The sequence below is a fragment of the Heterodontus francisci genome, chromosome 30 (assembly GCF_036365525.1).
Source record: "Heterodontus francisci isolate sHetFra1 chromosome 30, sHetFra1.hap1, whole genome shotgun sequence".
In the NCBI taxonomy this organism is placed as follows: domain Eukaryota; kingdom Metazoa; phylum Chordata; class Chondrichthyes; order Heterodontiformes; family Heterodontidae; genus Heterodontus; species Heterodontus francisci.
Genome location: NC_090400.1, coordinates 28205968 through 28232331, shown reverse-complemented (window position 1 = coordinate 28232331; position 26364 = coordinate 28205968). Strand labels below are relative to the sequence as shown.

Sequence of the window (26364 nt, the reverse complement as noted above, 5' to 3'; positions counted from 1 at the left end):
GAAAACCTGATATTGAACTTGTGTCCTTGTCTGTATGACTTTACTGCATTGTCTATTTAAACTCTTATTACACTGTACTTACCAAATTTTATAGTTACATGAAGTTGGCCATATTTAAGTTGATGATAAACAGTTTCCTCTACAACCAAACCATTAAGTAGCGTGTTAACAAAATCTAGAGGTCACACTTAATACCATAGTACCCAACAAACATAATTCACCCTTGTATATTGTTTCAAAATTAGAAATGTTATTTAAACTGTTAGGCATGGTGTAATGGTAGTTTTAATTTTTCATTCACCAAAACATCAACTAAAAAATTTTAAAGTAGAAAGAAATAAAGTATGCCTTTTATCATCAATGGAAAAAGGTGAGAGGATCTTCAACATGTCACAAAAGATTGTAGACCTTTGAAATTTCCTTTTGAACTCGAATAAGTTAACTTTCGTACTCATATGACTGGAAGGTGAAAGAAAATCCTTATCAACCTAGTAAGTGGAATTTGCTAGAGCTTTTCAAGATTGTGAAGTAAATCATTGTTTCTATTGGTTGGCAAGATGGTGACGAGGCACAAATATTGCAGGAAGAATTAAATGGAAGATTAGAGAACATTTCTTTAGATGGAGGGTGAGAAAATGTGGAATTCCGTCCCACAGACCATTGTTGATGCAAAGTCCATACATTCTTCTAAAATGGAATTGGATAATTACTTGAAAAAGAGTAATATTAAAGGGTGTGGACAGCAAGCATGGGTACGCGATTCAGTTAGGTGGTTGATGTGGAGAAAAATTTGACGGACTAAATGGTCGGTTCCTATACAGTAATTTTTTACATTTCTAATCTAGGCAACCATACTGTTATAGGATGCATAGGTGCACACCATGGAACTTTGGGGTCATGTAAAGCTTAAATCTGTCTTCCTATTAATTTGAATACATCTCAAGTTGAAGATCTTGGTGGTCTGATTGTATTTATCTGTCATTGAGGCAACAGTTTAAAAATAGCTCTTTCTAAACCTCTAGTTCCATGAAATGCAAACAGAGCAAACCTGGAGATGAGAAATAAACTCACATAAGACTGAGTTACTTGACTTCAGGGGCTGATTGCCAGGCTTGTGGCCCATATGTAGTTTGGACATCCATGACCTATCATTTTCCACATTCCCTTTCCAAGCCAGGTTGATGACAGACCTTTCCTTCCTTCTGGTCTGTTTCATCCTTCCCCAAGGAACTTTGCATATTGTTGTCCACTTTTGCAGAGTAGCTGACAATTGTTTGTACCATCTACACATCCAAGTATGATACATCCTTATATTCTTTTCCAAATGCTTTGACTTTGAAACTAATTACAGAATATTGCTTCTGATTCAATAGTGGACAAAGGAATTTAATATGATTGCCGCATTCATACAGTAATCTTTGCACACCATGCATTAAGACTGAGAATTTTTAAAATAACTGCAGCATTGGATCCATTTATTTTTATCTATCCACAGCTTGAACAGCAACTAGACCAGGGGTTGACAATTTTTTTTAAACTGAAGAGCCTTTTTTAAGAAAAATTGCCTAAAATAAAAACTACTGGGAGCCATAAGACAAAACTTCAGCATTTCTAAACCAAATACATGGAAAATTGCCAAGTGTCTCTGGTAGAATACATAACTTGCATATATAATAAAATGCACATATTGAATTTATGTCGCAATAGAGAAAATAATCAGCATTAAAATAAACCTGTCTCTGAATTATCGTGTTTTTTCACTTTTTTTCTTCGTATCTCCAGTCTATGCATGTTCAGGTTTTTTGTGTCAATTGGCATGAATTATGTAGAAGCATATTCAAAAAGCAAATATAAAAATGGTGAACCATATTAATTTAATGTAAAAACAGCTCGTTTCCACTTTGAATAAAAATGTAATATGAAATTTATATATAACATTGAATGCTTTATGTTTGTGTTTTTATTACAGATCTATCTTGTAATTTTTTTACTATAATTTTGTCAGTAAAGTCATCCTTAAAACAAACTTCAACTTAAGATGCGTAGAATTAAGACAATTTTTTTCAGCTATTAATTCTCATGATTTAAAAAAAAAGCATATAGCACGTTCTGAATAATTTATTGTCTCAACTCAATTAAAAACAATAATGGTCGCAACCATAAAACCGGTTCCTCAGACCAAAGGCATTATCTTTAACCATGGTTTATCACTCGAACAGGTTTATTTAAAGCATGATGGTGTTTTTCGTTAAAATAGTCACTTGAAACCGTAAAGTACAGCATAATGGTTAGCCTTCTATCCCACAATAAAAACATGGCTTTTTTCTTGATAATGTGATCCAACTGGAAAAGGTCAGGAGTTGCAAATGAGATGTTAAAGAGCCACATGCAGTTCTTGAGCCACAGGTTGCAGACCCCTAACCTAGCCAAATTGATATGATATTTTCCATGCTTGCCAAATATATTGTGTTCTGAATTGTTAAGCTCTGAATAATTATCTTCAGCTTTACCAAGTGGTGCCTTCTTGCATATGCACACTTATGCAAGATTGGAATTTAGGCAAGAGAGGAATTTTATGTATCTGGTTTCAAGGTCAGATATTTAAGTACAAATATAAAATTAAATTGTATTTGGCTATGTCACTGTAATGTTTCACAGCAAGTTTTTCAGGACAGCTGCAGCAAAAACCTCACCTTGAAGGGAAAAATCAAATGATGAGAAGTTGAGTTTATTTTGTGAGTTGCTTTATTTGCCTTCTAAGGAAAAAGAAAGTTGATATCATTACAGATAAAAGAGGGAAACAATGCAAATGCTGGAAATTTGAAATAAAAACAGAAAATGCTGGGAATTGATGGCAGGTTTGTCAGCATGTGGAGAGAGGAGATGGGTTAATGTTGCAAGTAGGGAATGCTTGTCAAAATTCTTAATGTACCACCCAACCCTGTCAACCTAGGGGTCCATAATAAAGTTAATTGAGTGCTAAATGCACATGTACTTCCTACCATGTTATCCAATGCTACATGCCAGGGACACACAACAGTGTGCCTCTAGCTTCTGTGTCCAATTGTACAGGTCACCTATGCCTACTTCAGCACTGTGGTGCCAAGGATCATGGTGCCATAATTACAGAGCGAGGATGCACAGACTAAATGAGTTTAAAGGGGAAGAAATATGAAAAAATTGGGAAAACTAAAAGTTATATCTCACTGGGGCAATTCATACTTGGTATGTTTAAACACAAATTCTTTACATAAGTGAATAAGCATAATAAATTGTGACACAATTACTGTCTGAAAAATTATCCTGTCACAGAAATACTGAGATCCTGTTGCATAATATTTGTAAATTCTGTTTTGATTATTTTTTTTTAATATTGGTATCATTTTTCCAGCCAGGAACAATGATTGAATGGGGTAATAACTGGTGAGTGGCATGCTAATGCTCCTGTACAATTTACCCTTCTTGTACTGTAAGTACAATGTGACATTTGCATTGCAGGTTATTTGCCAGTGATGGATTGAAAGTATGCTTCCATTAACCCTTTGATGTCTGCAGTCACTGTTGGATATCCTAACCTGTTTTCTTCAGAATAGCTGACATTGTTAACTAGTCCCTTTCCATATACACCGTTCCCCAACCTGCAAAACTGTCCTGAAAAAGCCTATCCTCAGCTCCTGCATCTTATCCACCTGCCACCCAATGTCTATCTCACATTTCTCTCTAAGGTTTATGACCCCATTTTTGTCATCCATTTCTGTGCTCACCTTTCCCACAATGCCTGATTGAAACTCTTCAGTTTGGTTTCTGTCTTGTCCACACCACAGAGGTCACACTGGTCAAAGTTGCCAATGGCTGGGATTTAGTTGAGCTCCCGACATCAGGTTCCTTGAAGGGGGGTGTAAGGGTTGGGTGGGGGGGGCGGGGGGTGCAGATTGTGGGTGTAAGTGTGGGGGGAGAGCGTGGTTGGCAGTGCAGGCGGAGGCGGAAGATCACAGCAGCAGCCCACCACGGTGCCCAATGCCGGGATTGCCGGGCCCGATCTTCCCGGTGGCGGCAAGGCTCCATGGTGGTCCCCTGCTACTGGGCGACGCAACCCAACTTTAAATATTTAAATAAAGGAAATGAAAACATTTAAATACCATTCACCATGATCTTACCAGCCTTCCGGGATCTTCCGTCCGACAGGGGGCACTCATGCGTCTTCACTTTCCTGTCCGGGGAAAGCTGGTGCCACCGAGTTGGGGAAGAGGGGAACTTAAGATTTTTAGTGAAGTTGGTGGTTGGGGGGGGGGTGGGGGGCGGTGTTGGTGGTGAAACGGGACCAACTCTGCATTTCTAGTCTGGGGGGAGGGGTGACCGCTACACTTTGTGCAGTTGTCGGGGAAGGGGCAGAGGTCAAATCTTCAATGTAAATGTTCTGGGGGGGAGGAACAGGGTGGCCATTTATTTTCATTGTGTGGGGGGGGAGAAATGGGTCAGAAATTTATTTACAGTGTAGTTGGTGGGTGGGGGGGGCGGTAGTGGTCCAGCTCTAGTTTCTGTACAGGTCTGGTAGCCCTTTAAAAATGGCGCCAGCACCTGTGCAGAAGCAGCTGACGCCGTTCATGGTGTCACTGAGGCCGCCCTGCCACGTGATTGGGGGCGTGGCCTGACCTGCATATTTAAATAAGCCGCTCGCATGCTAGATCATTTGGCAGCGCGCAGCCCATGCTTGCGGGCTGCCATTTTTTTAACCTGCCATCGCTGCTGGTGGCGGGAGAATAAAATTCAGCCCCATGTGACTAGATGTGAAATGCTATCCGTTCTGGCCATCACAACCACTTTATCCTGCTCCAAAATCTCATTTTTCACTGCCATGCTTCACCCAAAGTGGCTACCACATCTCTAGCAATAGCTTCGCCAGCCATCCCAGCATGGTGAACTGGGGAAATTGTTTGACAAATTTATTAGTTCTTTGAGGATGTAACAAGCAGGATGGATAAAGGGGAGCTAGTAGATTTAGTATATTCGGATTTCCAAAAGGCATTCAATAAGGTGCCACGTAAAAGGTTACTACATGAGATATGGGGTAATATATTAGCATGGATAGAGCATTCACTAAATAAAAAGAAACAGAGAGTCAGGATAAATGGATCATTTTCAGGTTGGCAATCTGTAACTAGTGGGTGCCATAGGGATCAGTGCAGAGATCTCAACTGTTTGCAATCGATAATTAATGCCTTGAATGAAGGTACAGAGTGTATTGTAGCCAAATTTGCTGATGATACAAAGATAGGTAGGAAAGCAAGTTCCGAGGGAGGACGCAAGTAGTCTGCAAAGGAATTATAGAAAGGTTAAGTGAGTGGACAAAAATTTGGCAGATGGAGTATAATGTGGAAAAATGTGAGGTTATCCACTTTGTTAGGAAAAATAGAAAAGCAAAATATTATTTAAATGGAGAGAGACTACAGAATGCTGTGGTACTGAGGGATCTGGGTATCATCGTACATGAATAACAAAAAGTTAGCCTACAGGTACAGCAAGTAATTAGGAATGCAAATGGAATGTTGGCCTAAGGGAGATGGAGTATAAAAGTAGGGAAGTCTTGGTACTATACAGGGGTTGGTGATACTACACCTAGAGTACTGTGTATAGTTTTGGTCTCCATATTTAAGGAGAGATATACTTGCATTGAATGCAGTTCAGAGAAGGTTCATTAGGTTGATTCCTGGGATGAAGGTGTTGTCTTCTGAGGAAAGGTTGAGGAGGTTGTGCCTAGAGGCCTGCTACCCGACCCGGACCTGACAACATGCGTCGGGTTCAGGTCGGGTCGGGCCCATCTTCCGGGCTCAGGTCGGGTCAGGCCGAGTCCAGGTTGGGTCGGGCCGGACACACACTGTAAGTGCTCTGTTGGTAAGTATTAAAAATAAAAAACTTATCTGAGCTGGGAGTCCGAGACGAAACTGAGTCTGCGCAGTGTGCAAGTGATGTCACGATGACATCATCGCACATGTGCTGCAGCTTCTTGCAGGTTTGGTGTCAGGAAGGTAAGTAAACGGATGATCGGGTCAGGTTGAATAGTGGCGGGTTCGGGTCAGGCTCGGGGCAAAATCGGAGGGACTCGGGCCTGGTCGGGCTTGGGTCCGCTGTGGTTCAGTTCAGCAGGCCTCTAGTTGGGCCTTTGCTCATTGGAGTTTTGAAGAATGAGAGATGGTCTTATTGAAACATATAAGATTTTGAAGGGGATTGACTGGGTAGATGCCGAAAGGATGTTATCCCCTCTTGGCGTAATCTAGATCTAGGGAGCAGTTTCAGATTAAGAGGTCTCCCATTTAAGATGGAGATGGGGAGGGATTTCTTTTCTCAGAGGGTCGTAAATCTTTGGCATTCTCTTCCCAGAGAGCAGTGGCGACTGGGTCATTGAATAGATTCAAGGCTGAGTTCTACAGATTTTTGATCTACAAGGAATTGAAGGTTATGGGGGCAGGCAGGAAAGTGGAGTTGAGGCAACGATCAGATCAGCCATGATCTTATTGAACGGCAGAACAGGCTCAAGGGGCCAAATGGCCTACTCCTGCTCCTGTTTCTTATGTTCTTTATGTTATGATGTTCTTGCCTTGAGGCTTCTCCTTTTCCTGGTCTATACCTTGTCTACCAGCAACATTATTTATAGTTATGTGGTTAGTTTCCAAATATATGCTGACAACAAGCAGCTCTACTTCTCTGTCACCAGCGGTGATGCCCATATCCCATGATTGAATGAATTTTTTTTTAAAAAAAGAACTAATTGTGTTTGATCCTTGGATGAGTTTCAAACTCCATATCCTATCCATCAAGGCTGCTGACTTCTACCTCTGCAGTATGACCAGACTCTGCCCTTGCTTCTATCCCTGCCCTTACTGGAAACCCTTAAATTTAATAGTAGCTTTTGAAAGGGAGTTGGATATATACTTGAAAAGGAAACATTTGCAGGCTATGGTAAAAGAACAGGAGAATGGGACCAAATGGATAACTTTTGAAACCATTCGACTATGTTACAGTTTTGTATCAAATTTCCAATTATATTATTCATCTTTCTAATACCGGGTGCAGATTGCAAGCTGAGTGTGGAGATTCAAGTTTGATGAGTGAAGATTTTAACTGTTAACTTTATGAAAGTATGTTCTGCAGTTAGCATTTAACTGGGGTTTGCCCTCTAGTTAAAGAAGAATTAAGAGAGTTTCTTACAGTCTTAGGCAGGGATTAACAGGCTCTATGGCAGAGTAGCTAATCAGTTAAGTAGCTGACCAGTCAAATCTGGTTGCTGCAGTTTCAGCGCCAAAAGGTATGAATACAGATGTCTAGGTACAGCCTGCAAATGGCCATAGAGTCATAGAGAGATACAGCACTGAAACAGGCCCTTCTGCTCACCGAGTCTGTGCTGACCATCAACTACCCATTTATACTAATCCTACATTAATCCCATATTCCCTACCACATCCCCACCTTCCCTCAATTCTCCTACCACCTACCTATACAAGAGGCAATTTACAATGGCCAATTTACCTATCAACCTGCAAGTCTTTGGCTGTGGGTGGAAACCTGAGCACCCGGCAGAAACCCACACGCTCACAGGGAGAACTTGCAAACTCCGCACAGGCAGTACCCAGAACTGAACCCAGGTCGCTGGAGCTGTGAGGCTGCGGTGCTAACCACTGCGCCGCCCATGGTGTGCAGATTGTAAGCTGAGTGTGGATATTCGAGTTTGCTGAGTGGCGAGTTCGGTGAAAGGGGAGGAGGTGCTCCATTTTTCTACTCTTTTAACCCTCCAGTATTTGGTTTGTGCTTCAGTGCAGTGGAAGGAGCTGTTTGGTGAGTACCTGGTAAGCTATTCTACTTATAATAAATAGTCTGTAAAGTTAAGTTATGGCAAGGTAGCTTTGCCAAGTGGAATGTACAGCCGGTAGCATGTGGAAAGTCATGGACATACCATGTGTCCTAGACAAACATCTGCAGTAAGTGTCACCGGCTGCAGAAGCTTGAGCTCCGGGTTTCGGAATTCGAGCAGCGGCTGGAGTCACTGTTGTGCATCTGCGAGGCAGAGGACTACGTGGATAGCACGTTTGGGCAGATGGTCACACCACAGATTAGGAGCATGCAGGCAGAGAGGGAATGGATGACCACTAGGCAGTTTAAGAGAACCAGGCAGGTAGTGCACGAGTCCCCTGATATGATCTCACTCGCTAATTGGTTTTCCATTTTGGGTGCTGGTGAAGGTATTGGTTTCTCAGAGGAGTGCAGTCAGATCCAAGTTTGCACCACAGGTGGCTCAGCGGCACAGGAGGGAAGCAGAGTGGAAGAGTAGTGATAGGGGATTTGTTAGGGGAACAGACAGGCATTTCTGTAGCAGTATACATGACTCCAGGATAGTGTGTTGCCTCCCTGATGCCAGGTTCAAGGATGTCACGGAACGACTGCAGGATATTCTTCTGGGGGAGGGTGAACAGCCAGAGGTCATGGTTCACATTGGTACCAATGACATAGGTAAGAAGGGGGATGAGGTCCCGAAAGCAGATTTTAGGGAGCTAGAAAGGAGATTAAAAAGCAGGACCTCAAAAGCAGTAATCTGAGGATTACACCCAGTCCCACGTCCAAGTGAGCATAGGAATAGGAGAGTTGAGCGATTGAACACGTAGCTGGAGAACTGGTGTAGGAGGGAGGGCATCAGATTTCTGAGACATTGGGACCAGTTCTGGGGCAGGTGGGATCTGTGCAAGATGGACGGGTTGCATCTTACCAGGACTGAGACGAATATCCTCACGGAGATTTGCTAGTGCTGTTGGGGAGGGTTTAAACTAAATTGTCAGGGGGATGGGAACTTGAGCGGAAGCTCAGATTGGAGGGAAGCAAAACTGGTAACTTGTCTGGGATGTGGGGAACCAGGAGCAAGTATTAGAGAGGAATACCAAGGAGCACAGAATACTGGGGGAGATAGATAACACGAGAGTAGGGAATAGCAAGTTATTAGGTACAGTCAGAGTAAGGGGGAAAGTAATAAAGTCTGAATCAGGGTTAATGTGCATGTATGTGAATGCACGGAGTGTGGTTAATAAGACTGGTGAGGTACAGGCGCAGATTGCCATGTGGAAATATGATGTTGTGGCTATAACAGAGACCTGGCAAAAAGGGTAGGACTGGGTGTTAAATATTCCTGGATCCAAGGTGTTCAGGAAAGATAGGAAAGGGAAAAAAGGAGGAGGGGTGGTGGTATTGATTAAGGAGAGCACTGCAGCGCTAGAGAAAATGAACGTCCCAGAGGGTTCGAGGACATAATCAATTTGGCTAGAGCTAAGGAACAAAAAAGGGGTGGGTACGTTGCTCGGTGTTGTCTATAGGCCACCAACTAGTGGGAAGGACGTGGAGGAACAAATTTTCAAGGAAATTATGGAGCGGTGCAAAAATTATTGCTCTAGCCATAGTCCCAAAGGACCATAGGCATCTCTGCCCATTAGAGAGAAACAGTTAGTGATGTATAGCTTGAGGGTCACCACTCCTCAAGGGTGGGTCAATGTCAGGAGGCAGGCCTCCATGAACTACCACAGCTGGATTGAACCCGCGCTGTTGGCATCTTTCTACATTTCACCCTAGCCGTCTAGCTAACTGACCCCCCGCCCCCCCGCCCCCTGCAAAAATGATAGGGTAATTATAATGGGGGGCTTTAATTATCCAAACATAGACTGGGATAATAGTGTAAAGGGCAGTGAGGGGCAAGAGTTCCTAGAATGTGTTCAGGAAAATTTTCTACAACTGTATGTTGCTAGTCCAACAGGAAAGGAGGCACTGCTAGACCTGGTTCATGGGAAGGAGGTGGGCCAAGTGGATCAAGTATCAGTAGGAGAGCATTTAGGGGATAGTGATCATTGTATCATAAGGTTTAGGCTGACTATGGCTGAGGACAAAGAGCAATCCAGTGTAAGAATAATTAACTGGGGTAAAGCTAACTTCAATGGGGTAAGAACAGAGCTAGGGCGAATAAATTGGAGTCAAAAGCTAGCAGGAAAACTGGTAGATGAACAATGGGCTACCTTCAAAGAAGAGATAGTTCAGGTACAGTCAAGGTATATTCTCTTGAAGGGGAAAAATAGGGCAAACAAATCCAGAACTCCCTGGATGACAAAAGAGGTAGCAATTAAGATAAAGAAGAAAAAGTGTGCTTATGACAGATGCCAGGTAGAAAATACAATTGAGAACCAGGCTGAATATAGAAGGTCCAGAGGGGAAGTGAAAAATCAAATAAGAGAAGCAAAGAGAGAGCATGAAAGGAGACTGGCAGCTAGCATTAAAGTAGATCCCAAAGTTTTCTATAGGCATATAAATAGTAAAAGGGTGGTAAAAGGAGGAGTGGGGCTGATTATGGACCAGAAAGGGGATTTACACATGGAGGCAGAGAGCATAGCTGAGGTATTAAATGAATACTTTACATCTGCCTTTACCAAGGAAGAAGATGCAACCCAGGCAATGTTTAAAAAGGAGCTAAGTCAGACACTAGAGGGGTTTATATTTGATAAAGAGGAAGTATTAGATAGGTTGTCTGTACTTAAAGTGGATAAAGCACCAGAACCAGATGGGATGCATCCAAGGATACTGAGCGAAGTGAGGGTGGAAATCAGAGGCACTAGCCTTAATTTTTCAGTCTTCTTTAGACTCTGGGTGGTGCTAGAAGACTGGAGAATTGCAAATGTTACACCCTTGTTCAAAACGGGTGTAAAGATAAGCCCAACAGCTACAGGCCAGTCAATTTAACATTGGTGGTCGGAAAACTTCTCCGAAAAAATAATTGGGGACAAAATCAATAGTCATATGGACAAATGCGAGTTAATTAAGGAAAGCCAGCATGGATTTCTTAAGGGAATATCATGTTTAACTAACCTGCTGGAGCTTTTTGAGGAGGTAACAGAGTTGACGAGGGCAATGCTGTTGATGTGGTGTACATGAACTTTCATAAGGCGTTTGATACAGTGCCACACAACAGACATGTGAGCAAACTTGTAGCTCATGGAATAAAAGGGACGGTAGCAACGTGGATACGAAATTGGCTGAGTGACAGGAAACAGAGTAGTGGTTAATGGATGTTTTTCAGGTTGGAGGAAGGTTTGTAGTGGAGTTCCCCAGGAATCAGTGTTGGGACCCTTGCTTTTCCATATGACCTTGACCTTGGTGTACAGAGCACAATTTCAAAGTTTGCAGATGATACAAAACTTGGAAGCCTTGTGAACTGTGAGGAGGATAGTGTAGAACTTCAAAAGTTGGTGGAATGGGCAGACAGGTGACGGATGAAGTTCAATATAGAGAAATGTGAAGTGATTCAGTTTGGTAGGAAGAACATGGAGAGACAATATAAAATAAAAGGTACAATTCTAAAGAGAGTGCAGGAGCAGAGGGACCTAGGTGTATTTGTGCATAAGTCATTGAAGGTAGCAGGACAGGTTGAGAAAGCGGTTAATAAAGCATACAGTATCCTGGGCTTTATTAATAGGGGTGTAGAGTACAAGAGCAAGGAAGTTATGTTGAACTTGTATAAGATACTAGTTTGGCCTCAACTGGAGTATTGCTTCCAGTTCTGGGTGCCGGACTTGAGGAAAGATGTGAGGACATTGGAGAGAGTACAGAAGAGTACAAGAATGGTTCCAGGGATGAGGAATTTCAGTTATGAAGATAGATTGGAGAAGTTAGGACTGTTTTCCTTGGAGAAGAGAAGGCTGAGAGGAGATTTGATAGAGGCATTCAAAATCATGAGGGATCTAGACAGAGTAGATAGAGAGAAACTGTTCCCACTCGTGAAAGGATCGAAGAGAGGACACAGATTTAAATTATTTGGTAAGAGAAGCAAAAGTGACATGAGGAAAAACTTTTTCACGCAGTGAGTGGTTGAGGTCTGGAATGCTCCGCCTGAGAGTGTGGTGGAAGTAGGTTCAATTGAAGCATTCAGAAGGGAATTAGACAGGGTGTGGAGGGTTATGGGGAGAAGGCAGGGGAATGGAACTGAGGGAATTGCTCTTTCGGAGAGCTAGTGTGGACACGATGGACTGAATGACCTCCTTCTGCACTGTAAGGATTCTGTGATTTTGTGGCTTTTTCAAAGGTCTGGCATAGGTTCGCTGGGTTGAATGGTTTCCTTCAATCCTTCATGTAAGATTCTATGAACTGAACCTATTTGTCACTCCTCCAATTTTCTATCACTGCTGTCTGTTTCTCCTTTCTGAAGCACTTTGGGATTTTTACTAGTTAAAGGTACGATACTAGTGCAAGTTGTTGATTAAAAAATGTCCTAGTGAACCTGTCATATGTAGACTCTGGATTTTAATCAGCTACGCTTGGCAGAAACATCCAGCAACTGCCCTCTGTATTATTCACATTGAAATTGACATGGCAACAGGAGTAATTTGCTTGAAATTAAGTTAGTAAAGTAGTATAGAGTACCCAATGGATATTCAGGTGTAATTATAAGCTAATTTGAAATTGTTATTTGACCCCAAGAAGGGATTGCCACTTCAGAATCATTCCCATGTATCTATTTCGTCAATAAATTATGCAGTGATGTTAGTGCGAGAGTTTGCTCCATTTTCACTTTTGTGAGAGATAACGACCCAGAATTTGCTGGGAAAATGACAGCGAATTTAATGTGTATTGCTGTTATTGGTATGTAAATCGTCTAGCAATTTGTTACAAGGAAGAAATACGCCATGACTTGTAGATTGCCATAAATTGTTGGATGATTTACTCCGCTCCACTGGACTTCAAAAAAACGACTGTTTGCCATCAACCCCTTGTGAATTTCAAGAAGTTGCTGCATTTGCTTAGTAAATAGAAATTAAACTTGCTACAGAAAGTTAGGGCTGGTATTTAATGATGTATCTACCCTTTTAATGATGAGGTTTATGTTCCTGCAATGCCGCTCAACCTCTCTGGCCCAGAAAGGAAACAATTGAAACTGTGGAGTCTTATTCCTGCAGTAGTTAATTGTTCTTATAGACTTTTAAAACCTTATATTTTTTTTTAAAAAGATCTACTTTTCCTTTATTTCTCTGTTTTCTTCCTCTCTCAATCCAATCTTTCTTTCCATCTCTATTTCGATACCTAACTTGACTTTAGTTTTAGTTGACTTTACTCTTTTTGTTTTGTTTATCCTTAAGTCTCATTAGTGAAGGAGATAGAGTGTTGGTCCCATCATTCACCAAGGTTTCAGATGCCCCGGCGAAGTTATCAGCTCTCACTTCCAGCAATTTGCGGTGCAAAAAATTTCAAGCCGAAGTGGAAGGGAAAGAGTAAATAATAGGGCAAGTTGCGAGCTGCCCTGCTCCAACAGATTTTGAACCAGTGCGTTTTAGTGAGAATGTCAGCACAGATGCTCCAGTTGTTTCTTGGCAATGCCCTCACTGAAGTATTATGTTTGTGATGTATTACTAAGCTATGAGACTAACAGAATTTAATTCAAAGGAAAATTGCAATGCATTACATATAAACTAAATGTGTCTCAATTATAGTGGAATTGTAAAACCATGCTAATTTACTGCAAAAATGTACTTTGGTTCTACACATTTCCCCAGTACCTCTTTGGAATAGTTATTCTAAATGTTTGTCTATTAGAATAAATTCATTCTAAATGTACAGCTGAATATGTTTGCAGATACAGGATAAAAGAAAATAAATTTAAATTCTTAAAAATTTAGCACTTAAATGCTGTGGGCTGGATTTTATAGGGTCTCCGACGCCGGGAGCGATGATGGGGGTGGGGGGGGGGGGTGCAGGTGAGCATGAATATCACTACGGATGAGGCCCGCCACCGACGCCGGCAGAGCCCGTCCTGATCTTGGTGGTGGCGAGGCCAAGTGGGCATACACCGGTGAATTGGGCAGACACAGGACAGATGAAATTTAACGCAGAGAAGTGATATGTTTTGGTCTGAAGAATGAGGAGAGGCAATATAACTTAAATGGTATGATTTAAGGGGGTACACGGACAGAGAGACCTTGGGATGTATGTTCACATATCTTTGAAGGTGGCAAGACAAGTTGAAAAGGCTGTTATTGGAGACATAGAGTACAAAAGCAAGCAAGTTATGCTAAATCTTTTATAAAACGCTGGTTCGGCCTCAGCTGCAATATATAGTTCAGTTCTCAGCATTACACTTTAGGAAGGTCTTAGAGAGGGTTCAGAGCAGATTTACTAGAGAAAAAAAAATACAGACTTGCATTTATATAGTGCTTTTCATGACCACCAGACGTCTCAAAGCGCTTTACAGGCAATTAAGTACTTTTAAGCTTAGTCACTGTTGTAATGCAGCAAATGCAGCAGCCAATTTGCGCACAGCAAGCTCCCACAAACAGCAGTGTGATAATGACCAGATAATCTGTTTTTGTGATGTCGATTGAGGGATAAATATTGGCTAGGAGACCGGGGATAACTCCCCTGTTCCTCTTCGAATAGTGCCATAGAATCTTTTACAGCCACCTGAGAGGGCAGATGGGGCCTCAGTTTAACATCTCATACGAAAGGCAGCACCTCTGGCAGTGCAGCAGTCCCTCAGTACTGCACTGGCATGTCAGCCTTGATTTTTGTGCTCAGGTCCTGGAGTAGGACTTGAATTCAGAATCTCGTAGAATGATACCGGGGATGAGGGGCCGTGGTGAGAGCAGAGAAGGTGGGCCTGTTCTTCTTAGAGCAGAGAAGTTTACGGGAAGATATGATAAAGGTATCGAAAATCATAAACAAAAACAAGAAATGCTGGAATCACTCAGCAGGTCTGGCAGCATCTGTGGAAAGAGAAGCAGAGTTAACGTTTCGGGTCAGCGACCCTTCGGAAATCATATCGAAAATCATAAATGGTTTTGATAGAGTGAATAAGGAGAAATTCTTTCCTGAAGGAGGGTTGGTAACCAGAGGACACAGATTTAAAGTAATTGGAAAAAGAACCAGAGATGACATGAGAAAACATTTTTTCTCAGCGAATTGTTGTGATCTGGAAAGCACTGTCTGAAAAAGTATTTGAAGAAAATTCAACAATAACTTTCAAGAGGGAATTGAATAAATATTTGAAGGGAAAAAAATTGCAAAACTGGGGGGAAAAAAGTGAGGGAGTGGGCTAGTTGGATATCTGTACTAAAGAGCTGGCAGAAGAATGATGGACAAATAGCATCCTTCTGTGGTACGATGAGCGAATAGCCTCCTTCTGTGTTGTATCATTATATGTTACTAGTCCAGTACTATAAACATTATACAACTGTACCTCTTTTATTAGCTTTAAGTAAAAGTTTAAAATTGACATTTTGAGAGCCAACAGGATTGGATACCAAAATCATCTAACTAATTCTATCATTTAACTGGCTGAAGTCAAACTGCTTTGCCTTTTTAAAGAAAAGCTGTTGTAACTGTTAATGTAACTTACTTTAATGTTATTCTAGTTGACCATGATTCCTGAATCTTCCTGTTATTAATAAGCCCTAAATATTCGTGCCTATTTAGTGTACATGGTTGTGTGTAGAAGCATGCTTCAAAGTTGAAAATCTTGTTTTAACTATTTAAAAATTTAATGTTGCAGCTGCTTTTATGTTTGAGGATTTTGGTTGGGTGAAAGATCATTGAGTTTTTGAGCCAGTCTCCATTCAGAATTTAAAATACTGTAAGTGTTTGTGTAAAGTGCTATTAGTGTAAAGGAATCAAATTTCAAACTTTAATTTGTGCAAAACTAAAATGATATGAAAAATGCATGTTGAATAACTTCATGTAATCAGTTTCCACTTCGTTTGAATTTTGGGAAAACTATTTAAGATATTAATCTTTGTGAATCAAACTTCAACTTTCAGAGGTCAATTTCACAAAATTAAGCAATAAAAGACTCTCACAATAAGTTCTAATGCCAAAATTGCTTGAAATTAGTGAATTATCCATAATTTAAATTAATTTTATTTAGTTTTGCTTCATTTAATTTTCACAGGGCTCGTGCTATTCGATATCGACAAGAGAACAATGAAGCAGTTGGTGGCTTCTTCTCTCAGATTGGCGAGTTGTACACAGTGCATCACCTATGGGGTAAATAATCAGTCAGTTACTACTTTCATATTTCTTTGCGCTTTTTCTGGCCAGTTGTGTTTAGTCCGAGTTGGATGCTGAATATATTCAGTCTTACTGAAGAAGAAAAATATCTAAAATTAAATAGATTTAGTCTTGCGTGGTAATCATTCTTTAATGGTACATGTAATAATGTTATAGAAGTAACTTGAGAGTCAGTTGCTAGTATAATAGAAAGTTACTGCTCATTGGCTACTTACACAAAAAGTAAATGTAACCCATGTAAAATACCTCTGTGGAATTATGCAATTTTTCTAAGAGAATGCACTTCAGATAAGGTACTTAAAAAAATGGACACTTACTTGATAATTTGTATGCAATTCACTTTGGTTAAGAACTGTACCAAACAGAATAATTGCTATATGTCTTTGGAATAGTCGTTAAGTATTCCAATGACCATCCATAACAAGAGACAATCCAATCTCCTCTCTTTGACATTCAATGGTATTACCATCGCAAAATCCCGCATCATCGACATCCTGGGGGTTACCGTTGATCAGAAACTTAACTGGGCCAGCCATATAAATATTGTGGCTACGAGAGCAGGTCAGAGACTGGGAATTCTGTGGCAAGTAGCTTATCCCCTGACTCCCCAAAGCCTGCCCACCATCTACAAGGCACAAGCCAGGAGGGATATTCTGCACTTGCCTGGATGACACGCTTAAGCTTGAGAACATCCAGACAAAGCAGCCCATCCACCACCTTAACATTGACTCCCTCCACCACTAGCACACAGTTGGTGCAGGATGTACCATCTAAACGATGCACTGCAGCAACTCACCAAGACTCCTTCGACAGCACCTTCCAAACCCACGACCTCTACCACCTAAAAGAACATGGGCAGCAGATCATGGGAGCACCATCACCTGCAAGTTCCCCTCCACATTACACACCATCCAGACTTGGAACTATATCACCACTCCTTCACTGCTGCTGGGACAAAATCTTGGAACTCCCTCCTTAACAGCACTGAGGGTGTATTTACAGCTCACGGACTGCAGTAGTTCAAGAAGGCGGTTCACCACCACCTTCTCGAGGGCAATTTGGGATGGACAGTAAATGTTGGCCTAGTCAGTGATGCTCATATTAAAAATAGGAATGTATGGGATAATTAAAGACCACTTTGGTCCATCTGGTGACCCCAGGGTTCAGAAAAAGTATACAATTCATTGCCCATGATTTTCTTGCCAAATGAACAGTCAGTTCTTTAAAATTACTGATGTTATCAGCCTTAATTGCTTCCTTATGATGTCCATTGTAAAATTCACTATTAAATAGGTAGAGATAATTCGTTCATTTACTATCCCTCTTCTGAGCTGCTATCCATAGCCTCTCATTTATTTCATATCCTTGATGAACAATTTTTCAGGGTTCAACTTGTTACCCTTAAGGATCTTGAATACTTCAGTAAGATTTCCTCTGTTTTCTCTCTGGCACTGTTTACAATCTCAGTCTGTCCTTGTAAGTTAGCTTTCTGATGCTAAGTATCAAAGGGGTCTTGTAACTCTTATAGTGGCATGATAGTCCTGTAATGTGATGACCAAAGCTGAGACAAATGAGATGAACCAATGTTCTACATAGTCTTAGTATCATGTCTTGTGATTTGTGTTCTGTTCCATGCACAATATAATTCATGATACTCTTAGCCTTATTTACCACTGCTGCATACTGTGTAGATTGTTTCAATGATCTGTCAACCAGTGTCTGTGACTTTACACTGGTTTACACATTGTATGCATTCTTTGATGGGAAATTACTTTTGTACATTAATGATCCAAAACCAGACACTAATTCCAACACTGACATCATCATCAATACTTCTCACAAAGATGGTGCTGTTGTACGGTGGAAGGTCCTTTTGCCTGGCTGAGACTGAACACCAACTTACTTGTGACTAAGTCAATCCTACTATTGGACATCAAACCACCATTTTTCAGACCTGTCTGATTGCATTGCTTGATGTCTTCTATAGCCTCCAGTTGATTCCAACCCCATACAGCACATTACCGTCTCTTCCCCAGATACATAAATAGGACTTTTAAAAAATTCATTCATAGGATGTGGACGTCGCTGACCAGGCCAGCATTTATTGCCCATCCCTAATTGCCCTTGAGAAGGTGGCGGTGAGCTGCCTTCTTGAACCGCTGCAGTCCATGTGGGGTCGGTACACCCACAGTGCTAGCAGTTAGATACAACTTAGTGGCTTGCTCGGCCATTTCAGAGGGCATGTAAGAGTCAACCACATTGCTGTGGGTCTGGAGTCACATGTAGGCCAGACCAGGTAAGGACAGCAGATTTCCTTCCCTAAAGGACATTAGTGAACCAGATGGGTTTTTACAACAATCGACAATGGTTTCATGGCCATCATTAGACTACCTTTTTAATTCCAGATTTATTAATTGAATTCAAATTCCACCTTCTGCTGTGGTGGGATTTGAACCCATGTCCCCAGAGCAATACCTGGGTCTCTGGGTTACTAGTCCAGTGACAATACCACTACACCACCACCTCCCCCTAGGAGGTCCCTGCAAACCACTTGTTTCAGCTAGTTGCTGTCCCACTGAACTAATTTCCTCTTACCCTAGATTCTATCATTTTTCTCTTTTGTCCAGATCCAACCTATGGGCTGCATTTTCCCTATGGGGGCAGGAAACAGAAGTTGGGACTGTTTCTGGGTCCTGAAACCATCCCCAGAGGGAAAATGTCACGCATTGGGATTATTACGAAGGTGCCCCCTCAATTGGCATGGAGACAGGTTCCCTGTCCAATTAAGGGCGATGGACAGACTATTTAAGCTTTCCAGCCTGGGAGGAACAGCAGGCAAGTAACAGAGAGGGTGCTTCAACATGGAGGTGGCGCCTCTCCCAACTTTTTTAAAATTTTAATTTAAAAATGGTTCTTGCAGCCAGGCCACAACTGTTGGATGGGAGTCCCTCTACAGGGTGGCCTGTGGTTGCTCTCACACCTCGGGAGGTAGGGAGGACCTTTAGGCCTACTTGGTGTAGGGTGCCTGCCTCCAGGCACCTAAACTGGCCCCCACTAGTGCGTCCTCCTTTAATTCCACTTAACAAGGCTCCCATGTGGGAGTGGGTCGCCCTGCCGATCCCGATCCCGCCTCAACAAAAATGACCAGCACTGGGAAATTGGCATACTGACTGGCACTGGTATTTTCGGGTCCTGTCAGCCTCCGTTCCTGCCCTTGGCAGGGCCCGAGAATCCTGCCCTTATATCTGTGTCTCCTCAGATTCCTTTCCCCCTTTTTCTCTCTGTTTCCAACTTTACGAATATCCATGTTTACCTTTCTTTAGTTCTGATGACAGGTACACATCTGAAAGATCATAACCTGTCTTTTTCTGTCTACAGATGCTGACTGTCTATTGTGTTTCTTCCAGCAGTTTCAGTTTTTATTTTAGATTTCCAATATTTCCAATGGGCGGCACAGGAGAGGAGATTTGATAGAGGGTACAAGATTATGACAGGTTTAGATAAATTAGACAAGGGAAAACTGTTCCCATTAACTGTTCAAGGACTAGGGGACACCGACTGAAGGTTTTGGGCAAGAGATGTAGAGGGAATGTGAGGAAGAACGTTTTATACGCAGTGAGTGATAATTACCTGAAACTATTTGCCCATCAGTGAGGTGGAAGTGGTGACAATCAATGATTAAAAAAAAATTGAATGGGCACTTGAAGGAAATAAACTTGCAGGGATTGAGCAGGGGAATGGGACTGACTGGATTGATCCACGGAGAGCTGACATGGACTCGATGGGCCAAATGGCCTCCTTCTATGCTGTAAATGACTTTGACTCTAATGTTGAATTTGTACAAGACCTTAATTAGGTGTTACGACCAAGGTGGGAGCAACACATTGTCAATTCAGTCCCGTCACTCCACAGGTCGCAGCATGTTATTAAAGTTTTCCCACCTAACTGGAAAAGCAGCCAAAGTAGACACTCTACTAACCCCTAGAATAAAACAGGCCAAACCAGGTATCTTCAGACAACAACAAACTAACTATTAAAACTAAATAGTTTTAGTTTTAAGATAAACCTATGTCTAAAGACCTTATAACTTATTTTAATCTAACTCCCTCATTCACACATGTACACTCAAAAATAACTAGCTAACCGGTTTTAAAAGTGGTGTTTTAAAAATTAGCTGTTTCTTAAGAATAAATAAGTAAGTTTTTGTGGGTTACATTCCTGATGGGCGAGGTATCCTAGTGTGAAATAATCAAATGCCACTCGAAGTCTCCACGTAGATTTGATGAAATAGTCCGTTCAGTAGACTGGCATTCAAAACACTTCAGCTGCAGCAGACATCAAAACCACCGGCGAATTCCATAAATACAATCAGGCAGGAGAGATTCAATCTTGAAGCAAATACTTCCTGGCTTGGAAGTAAAGAAAAGGAGTTTTGCTACCTTCAGCAATACAAAAATGGGCTCTTCAAAAAAAAAAAGGTTTTTTCCTCCTTAGGCAATTAATTCAGCCTGTAGTTCCTTGTAGAATATCTGCTGAGAGAGATTAGACAGCTCCTTTCTCCAGTAGCACGCCTCGCTATTGGCTGGCTCAGATTGCTTTTTGCCAGTTTAACAGTCAAATTGAAACATTGTACCATGTGACCCCTCTCTCCTGCTGTGGTCTAGGGACAGGTGCAGCTGGCAGCCTGTGCTCAGTCTTAAAGGCACACAGTTTTCAAACAGAGTCTTAAAGGCACACACTGTTTTTAATCTGAGGAGAAAAATAATTACAGTTCCATGACATCGGTTGTAGTAGAGTATTGTGCCTAGTTTTAAGCACCCCATTGTAGGAAACATTTTATTAAAAAAGTAATGGAAAAGGTAAATTAGATTCACTAGGACATTACCAGGAACGAAGGGTTATTTACAGTTATTGGGGCATTTTCATTAGAACTAAGAAGGTTGAACAGTAGCCTGAGAGACATCTTCAAGGTTATGAAGAGTTATATTGGTGGATTGCTTCCATTGATTAGTGAGATGATGCGAGAGCACATAACAAAGTTAATCACAAAGAATTAAAAAGTTTTAAATTATTTCTTTAAACAGAGGGTGGTACAAAACGTTATTGAACTACAGTCCACAAGTACTTTCAAAAAGGAATTAAGACAGCTGCTTGGAAATGAGGAATATTAGAGAATGTGTGGAGTGATAAGGAGAGTGTGGTAAAACTAGGTACTCGTGGAGAAAAACACTTGGCCAAACTTGGTAGGCTGAATGGCTTGTTTCTGTGCTGTAGCACTTAGCGGTACCTTTTTAAAAAATAAAATGCAAGAAAAGAATTCAAACTTACTTTGAACAAACAGTTAAGTGGAATCCTAGCCTGAAATGGTGGTTCTGCCCTTAAATATTCAGCAGTCAAGAAAGGTGTTGAGAAGAAGCCATAGACACTTATTTATAAGAATGGTAAATCAGCAACTCACAGCTGATGTATTGCTCACCTAGCATGAGCCACATCAGCAGAGGCTGGGAGCAGGTGTGCTGCCTATGCCGATGGGAAAGTTATAAAGAGGGGAAGAATGATGATGATGCATTAAGAAGCTGAGACATACAAACCGAGAAAATCACAGATCTGTGCTAATCTGGTTGACTTCAGCCAGGGGGATATTGGTGCTATTACAGTTTGCCAAAGTATTCCATGGTTAAAAGAGAATAATCAACTAGAATGCTACTGATGATTATACAACAGCCCACCCTTGCTGAATGTGTCTGCCAATGTCTGGTGAAAACAGGAATGAGCTTGGTAGCAAGCCCTTCCCCACAGATTAAATAGATTATCAACACTCATTGTGTAGCTTCACTTACGAAAAAGACGTTCATTTGTGCAAGGAACCAGCAAGAAATCAGTGTCCTCACAAATGGAAGACACGAGGGAAAAAGGGGGCAAGCAATGTAATTAATTTTGGGGGGTTGGGTGGCGGTAAAAATTGTAACTCTTCAAGATTTCCATTTCTTTGTTCTGAAACATAGGAAATCATTGTAATGAAAGGTTACTTTTTATTTCATACCTATGAGAAGGTATACAAGTTACTAGACCGGCAGTGGCAAATGTCTGCCTGGGTTAATTTAGCTTACATACAGACGCATCATCAAGCATGATACATCACCAGATACTGTTCTATCTCATTTATATTGTGGACATCTGTGGTAGCAGTTGGAGTTTTAAATTCACATAATTTACTATGTGAATTGTTTTCGTAATATTAAGCTTAAATGATGACAAAAATATGATTGACAGTGACAACTCATTATAAAGTGATATTGCTACTTAATGTTACAGTTCTGGATTGTAAAATTTGATATTTGTTGAAACTTCAAATGGCTTTTAATTTATGTAAAACATAATAAATAAGAATTACAAACATAACTATTTATTTCACCTTACTTTTTTTGTAAAGCTTACAAGGACTTGCAGTCAAGAGATGAAACACGAAATTCAGCATGGCAGAAACCTGGCTGGGATGAATGCGTATATTACACAGGTATTTTGATTGCATAATGAATGTACTGTAAACTCTTTAAAGCTAAACAAGTGACCAGAAGAGCTGTACATGTTTTTAAAATATCCTATTTTCAGTTGCCACACTGTGCTGATCTAAGCCAGGACTGTAATGGGGTGCTAAAATTGCCTTCAGCAATATGTTGGGACGAGGCAAATCAGGCAGTGCTACTGCTTATATTCTTTTGTTTTTAGAATTCAGAATGTGGAAGACATCTTTTCTTCCCTCATCATCTGTCCTGCAGATCCATGTACCAGTGACATGCAGCAACTTTTTTTGCCCCCTACAAATCCTTACTTCTGAGAAATGAATACATTTGAGTGGCAAATGTCCTTTATGGCTGCCAATCAGAGTCTGGAGTGGAATTCCCTTGAAATCTGATATTGATTATTTTTAGACAATGACTGATGTTGACCTCCATTTTGTTAGTCCCAATTTGAATGGAAATTTAGGATATAAAATCTGTGACTTTATTCCCAAAAAATACAATTAACAAGGCTTTCATGGTACTGATCAAAATTTGTTTTTCATAACTTTCATTACACATTTTGAGCTGTTTGGAAGACTCAAGAATAGCAGTAATAATAGCCAAAAAATATTAACATTTTCTACTGCTCTATCTCACTTGTTTACTTTGCTCAATCTTTTTGTGAAAATTAACACCCAGAAGATAACACATCTGAAGTTTTATTGATTGGAAACAAAATAGCACATGGTTATGATTCAGTGGGATAGAAATTAGATGGTTATGGATAGGACAGTAAAGAACTATACATAAGCTATAAGAATATTTGACTTATGATTTATGGGCTGTTGTGTCACAACATTATATAGTATAATTTAGTCTCCCGTCTCCAACAGGGTAACTTCTGCATTGACATTAACAAGTTAAGTGCACACTATGTTAATGTTTTCCTTGGTGATAAGAATGACTTGAATAGCATACTTTTATTGTGTCCCAATAATTTTTAAAATATGCATACATCCACAGCTTTCAAATGAAGTACAGATGGTAGTAAAAAGTGCAATTGTATCTGTGCAACACTAGTTTAGGATGGAAATTTGTTAACTTTGATTAGAATTGATTGGTTGACACTTTGAGGGTTAGGGTTGCATTTCCACATCATATTTACAAAAGTCAACATATTCTAAATGTTTACCCATTGAACCCAACTTCCAAATAATCAGAGGTTTTGCTTTTAAAAAAACTTTAGATCAAATATTCACTGACAGAATTATTTCTAGTTAACACCAGAATTTTGGCTTGCAATGTTCACATCTTGATGTATAGCAGGGATGCACAATATCTAGGTAGGTGTGTGTTTTCAAATATAGACATGTTAGTTACAGGTGGTCTTTTCTTGCACAGTGCCACTTATCCAGCGCATGGATTCCAGGATTATGATTCCACTGAAGATTTCACCACTTCAGTAGAGCTCAACTTGCAGCATCTTTAAAAGAAAGTGAATGACTTGTGTTTTGTCTTAATACCATGAGGAAAAAGTTAACGGGTTACTGACATGAATCTGTACTTGTCATGATTTAAACAAGTATTTTAACTTTAAGACTTTTATCGTATTTACAGAAACCCTTCTGAAGCTAATAGTCAGTAATAGCAATATTTTCTTTCTGAAGCACTAAGTAAAATTACAATGTTAGCTGTTTAAAATCCTGAATGTTTATCTTTAGTTTTATTGTCCTTTTTCTGTTGCTCTGCCCTCCTCCACCTCTGGACTGTTCCAATAATGATGGTATCTTTCTTCCTTTATCTGTTCCACTCATTACCCAGTGGAATGATTTTTAAAGGCAGTAAATTTAAGGTATTCATTTTTTTGTGTGTCTCATTGAGCAACATCATGACAATTTATGCCCGGATTTTGCAGAAATGAATGTTCAGAATTCCCTCCCCAAAACTTTGATGACCCCCATTTAATAAGGGACTCATTAGTTGTCACAATTTCTAATGTGGTTAGTCAGAGAATTACTTTTTAAAACAAAATAATAGTTTTTGTGTGAAAAACAAGTAGTACTCTTGTGCTGTTTCTCAGATATTAGAGATTCAGCTGTGTATGATACAAGAATCGGTTATTTGTGTTTTTTTTGGGTTGCTTTATACTGCTGTAGGTGATGCATGTGTAATCACTGTACAACATTGTAAGCTTACAATGACATTTTTAAAACTGTTTTGTCGTGTGCTTATTTTTGAAATGGCACCATTATGTATAGTTTCTAGGGTTTACAATAATTCAGTAAATCTAATTAATGAAAGAAATCTGTTTCTAAGTCATTGTTGGTCAACTGTCAGGCTACAATACCCGGTACAGTCTGAGGGCTGTAATAAACTTGATTTGCAACATTTGTGTTTATATTGCCTGTTCATTTTGTAAGACAAACAAATGTAAAACAGAGTTTATCAGATATGTTTACTTTGTAATATTGGGTAGTAAATCATTCACAGTATCCTCATTGGGGTGGGAAATAGGAAACTGTCAAATCCTTCCAAGGTAAGTAAGATTATTTTACTATTTTCAATTATTGAATCTGTGAACCCATTTGTATCTAAAAAGTGGAAAGTGATTACTTTATCAGAAAGATTAAATGTTGAATAGAGGGAACAAACTAAACTAACAGGTTCAAAAAGCACATAATCACGGGCAAATAGTATGTTAACAGCTGATGCATGGAAGAATGAGCAAACTGAGGAGCATGATTCAAATAAGGTGGCCTGAAAAAAAGAGCTACTTTCTGTTTGGTGTCTGTATTTCAAAAAGTCCTATAGCCCGCCAAAACTATCAAGTTGAAAATAGTATCCACTTAATGAGTTGATAGAGTAGGTATTGGGTTTGTGACAGCAGGTGTAACATAGCCTGTATGAAAGTTCTCTTACTGAGTCCATCTTTCTTACCAGGTGAGAAGCCATAGATGTTTACACAAAAAAGGCTGGTAGTAGTGGCTGTGCAAGGATTGTTTTATTAAATGAAAAATGAACACCTAATTTACATCACAGAAGGGAGCCTTTTTGTCCTATCACATCTGTACTGTCTTTTTAAGAGCAATTCTAAACTCATCCTGCTGCCCTGATCTTACCCATGGCCTAATATCTTCCCCTGTTTCAAATGTCCTTCTCCTCCTCCTTTAAAGGATGCAGTGGTCTCTGCATCATCTACTTCTAATGACAAAGTACCATGCTTAGTGTAAAGAAGTTATTCAAAACCTCCCTGCTGACCGTATGGCTATTTTAAATTGATGACCGCCTGCTGCTAGCAGATTAGCTCCAAAGTTAATTTTGTAATGTTTGAATTGGATGAGTGACTTAGAAAACAGTGAATTCCTAAGTCACCATGTAGTCCTCTGGATATAAAGTAAGTTTGTACTATCAAGAGGGTTAATTGGATGAGATACTGTTTTAGAGAAGGAAATCTTGTGAATTTGACCTACATAGTTCTTCAACAGAATGGACCTGAAACTGCAAGATCAAGTCGTTAAGGAAAATTAGTTCTAAAGTCTAGAATGTCTTAGAAATGGTAGAATTGGAAGTTTGTCTAGTAATGTGTGCAGCATATATATTGTGGGTTATCTTGGCTATGCAACGTATTCAAGCAAGTACACATGCATGGCATGTCAAAGTTATGTTGGAGGACTAGCTACTGTTCTCTGCTACATATTTGGGAAGGAAGGATTTCTGGAAGACATATTCCAGAAGGTGATCGCCCAACAGAGAGAAATAGGAAAAAAATAGGGGATGAGGTGGCCTTCAG

At 40.4% G+C, this 26364-nt stretch overlaps 1 protein-coding gene across 1 annotated transcript in view; it reads left to right on the top strand.

Annotated features, from left to right (window-relative positions):
• Positions 1 to 24956, top strand: part of nipsnap2 (nipsnap homolog 2) — a 39407-nt gene extending 14451 nt beyond the window's left edge. Inside the window, exons 7-10 of the mRNA XM_068010277.1 lie at positions 3392 to 3423; positions 15953 to 16047; positions 22505 to 22588; positions 23976 to 24956. Coding sequence (XP_067866378.1) covers positions 3392 to 3423; positions 15953 to 16047; positions 22505 to 22588; positions 23976 to 24040 — 276 coding nt within the window. The 3' untranslated portion in view covers positions 24041 to 24956. The remainder of the gene's footprint in view (positions 1 to 3391; positions 3424 to 15952; positions 16048 to 22504; positions 22589 to 23975) is intronic.
• Positions 24957 to 26364: the final 1408 nt, after the last annotated feature.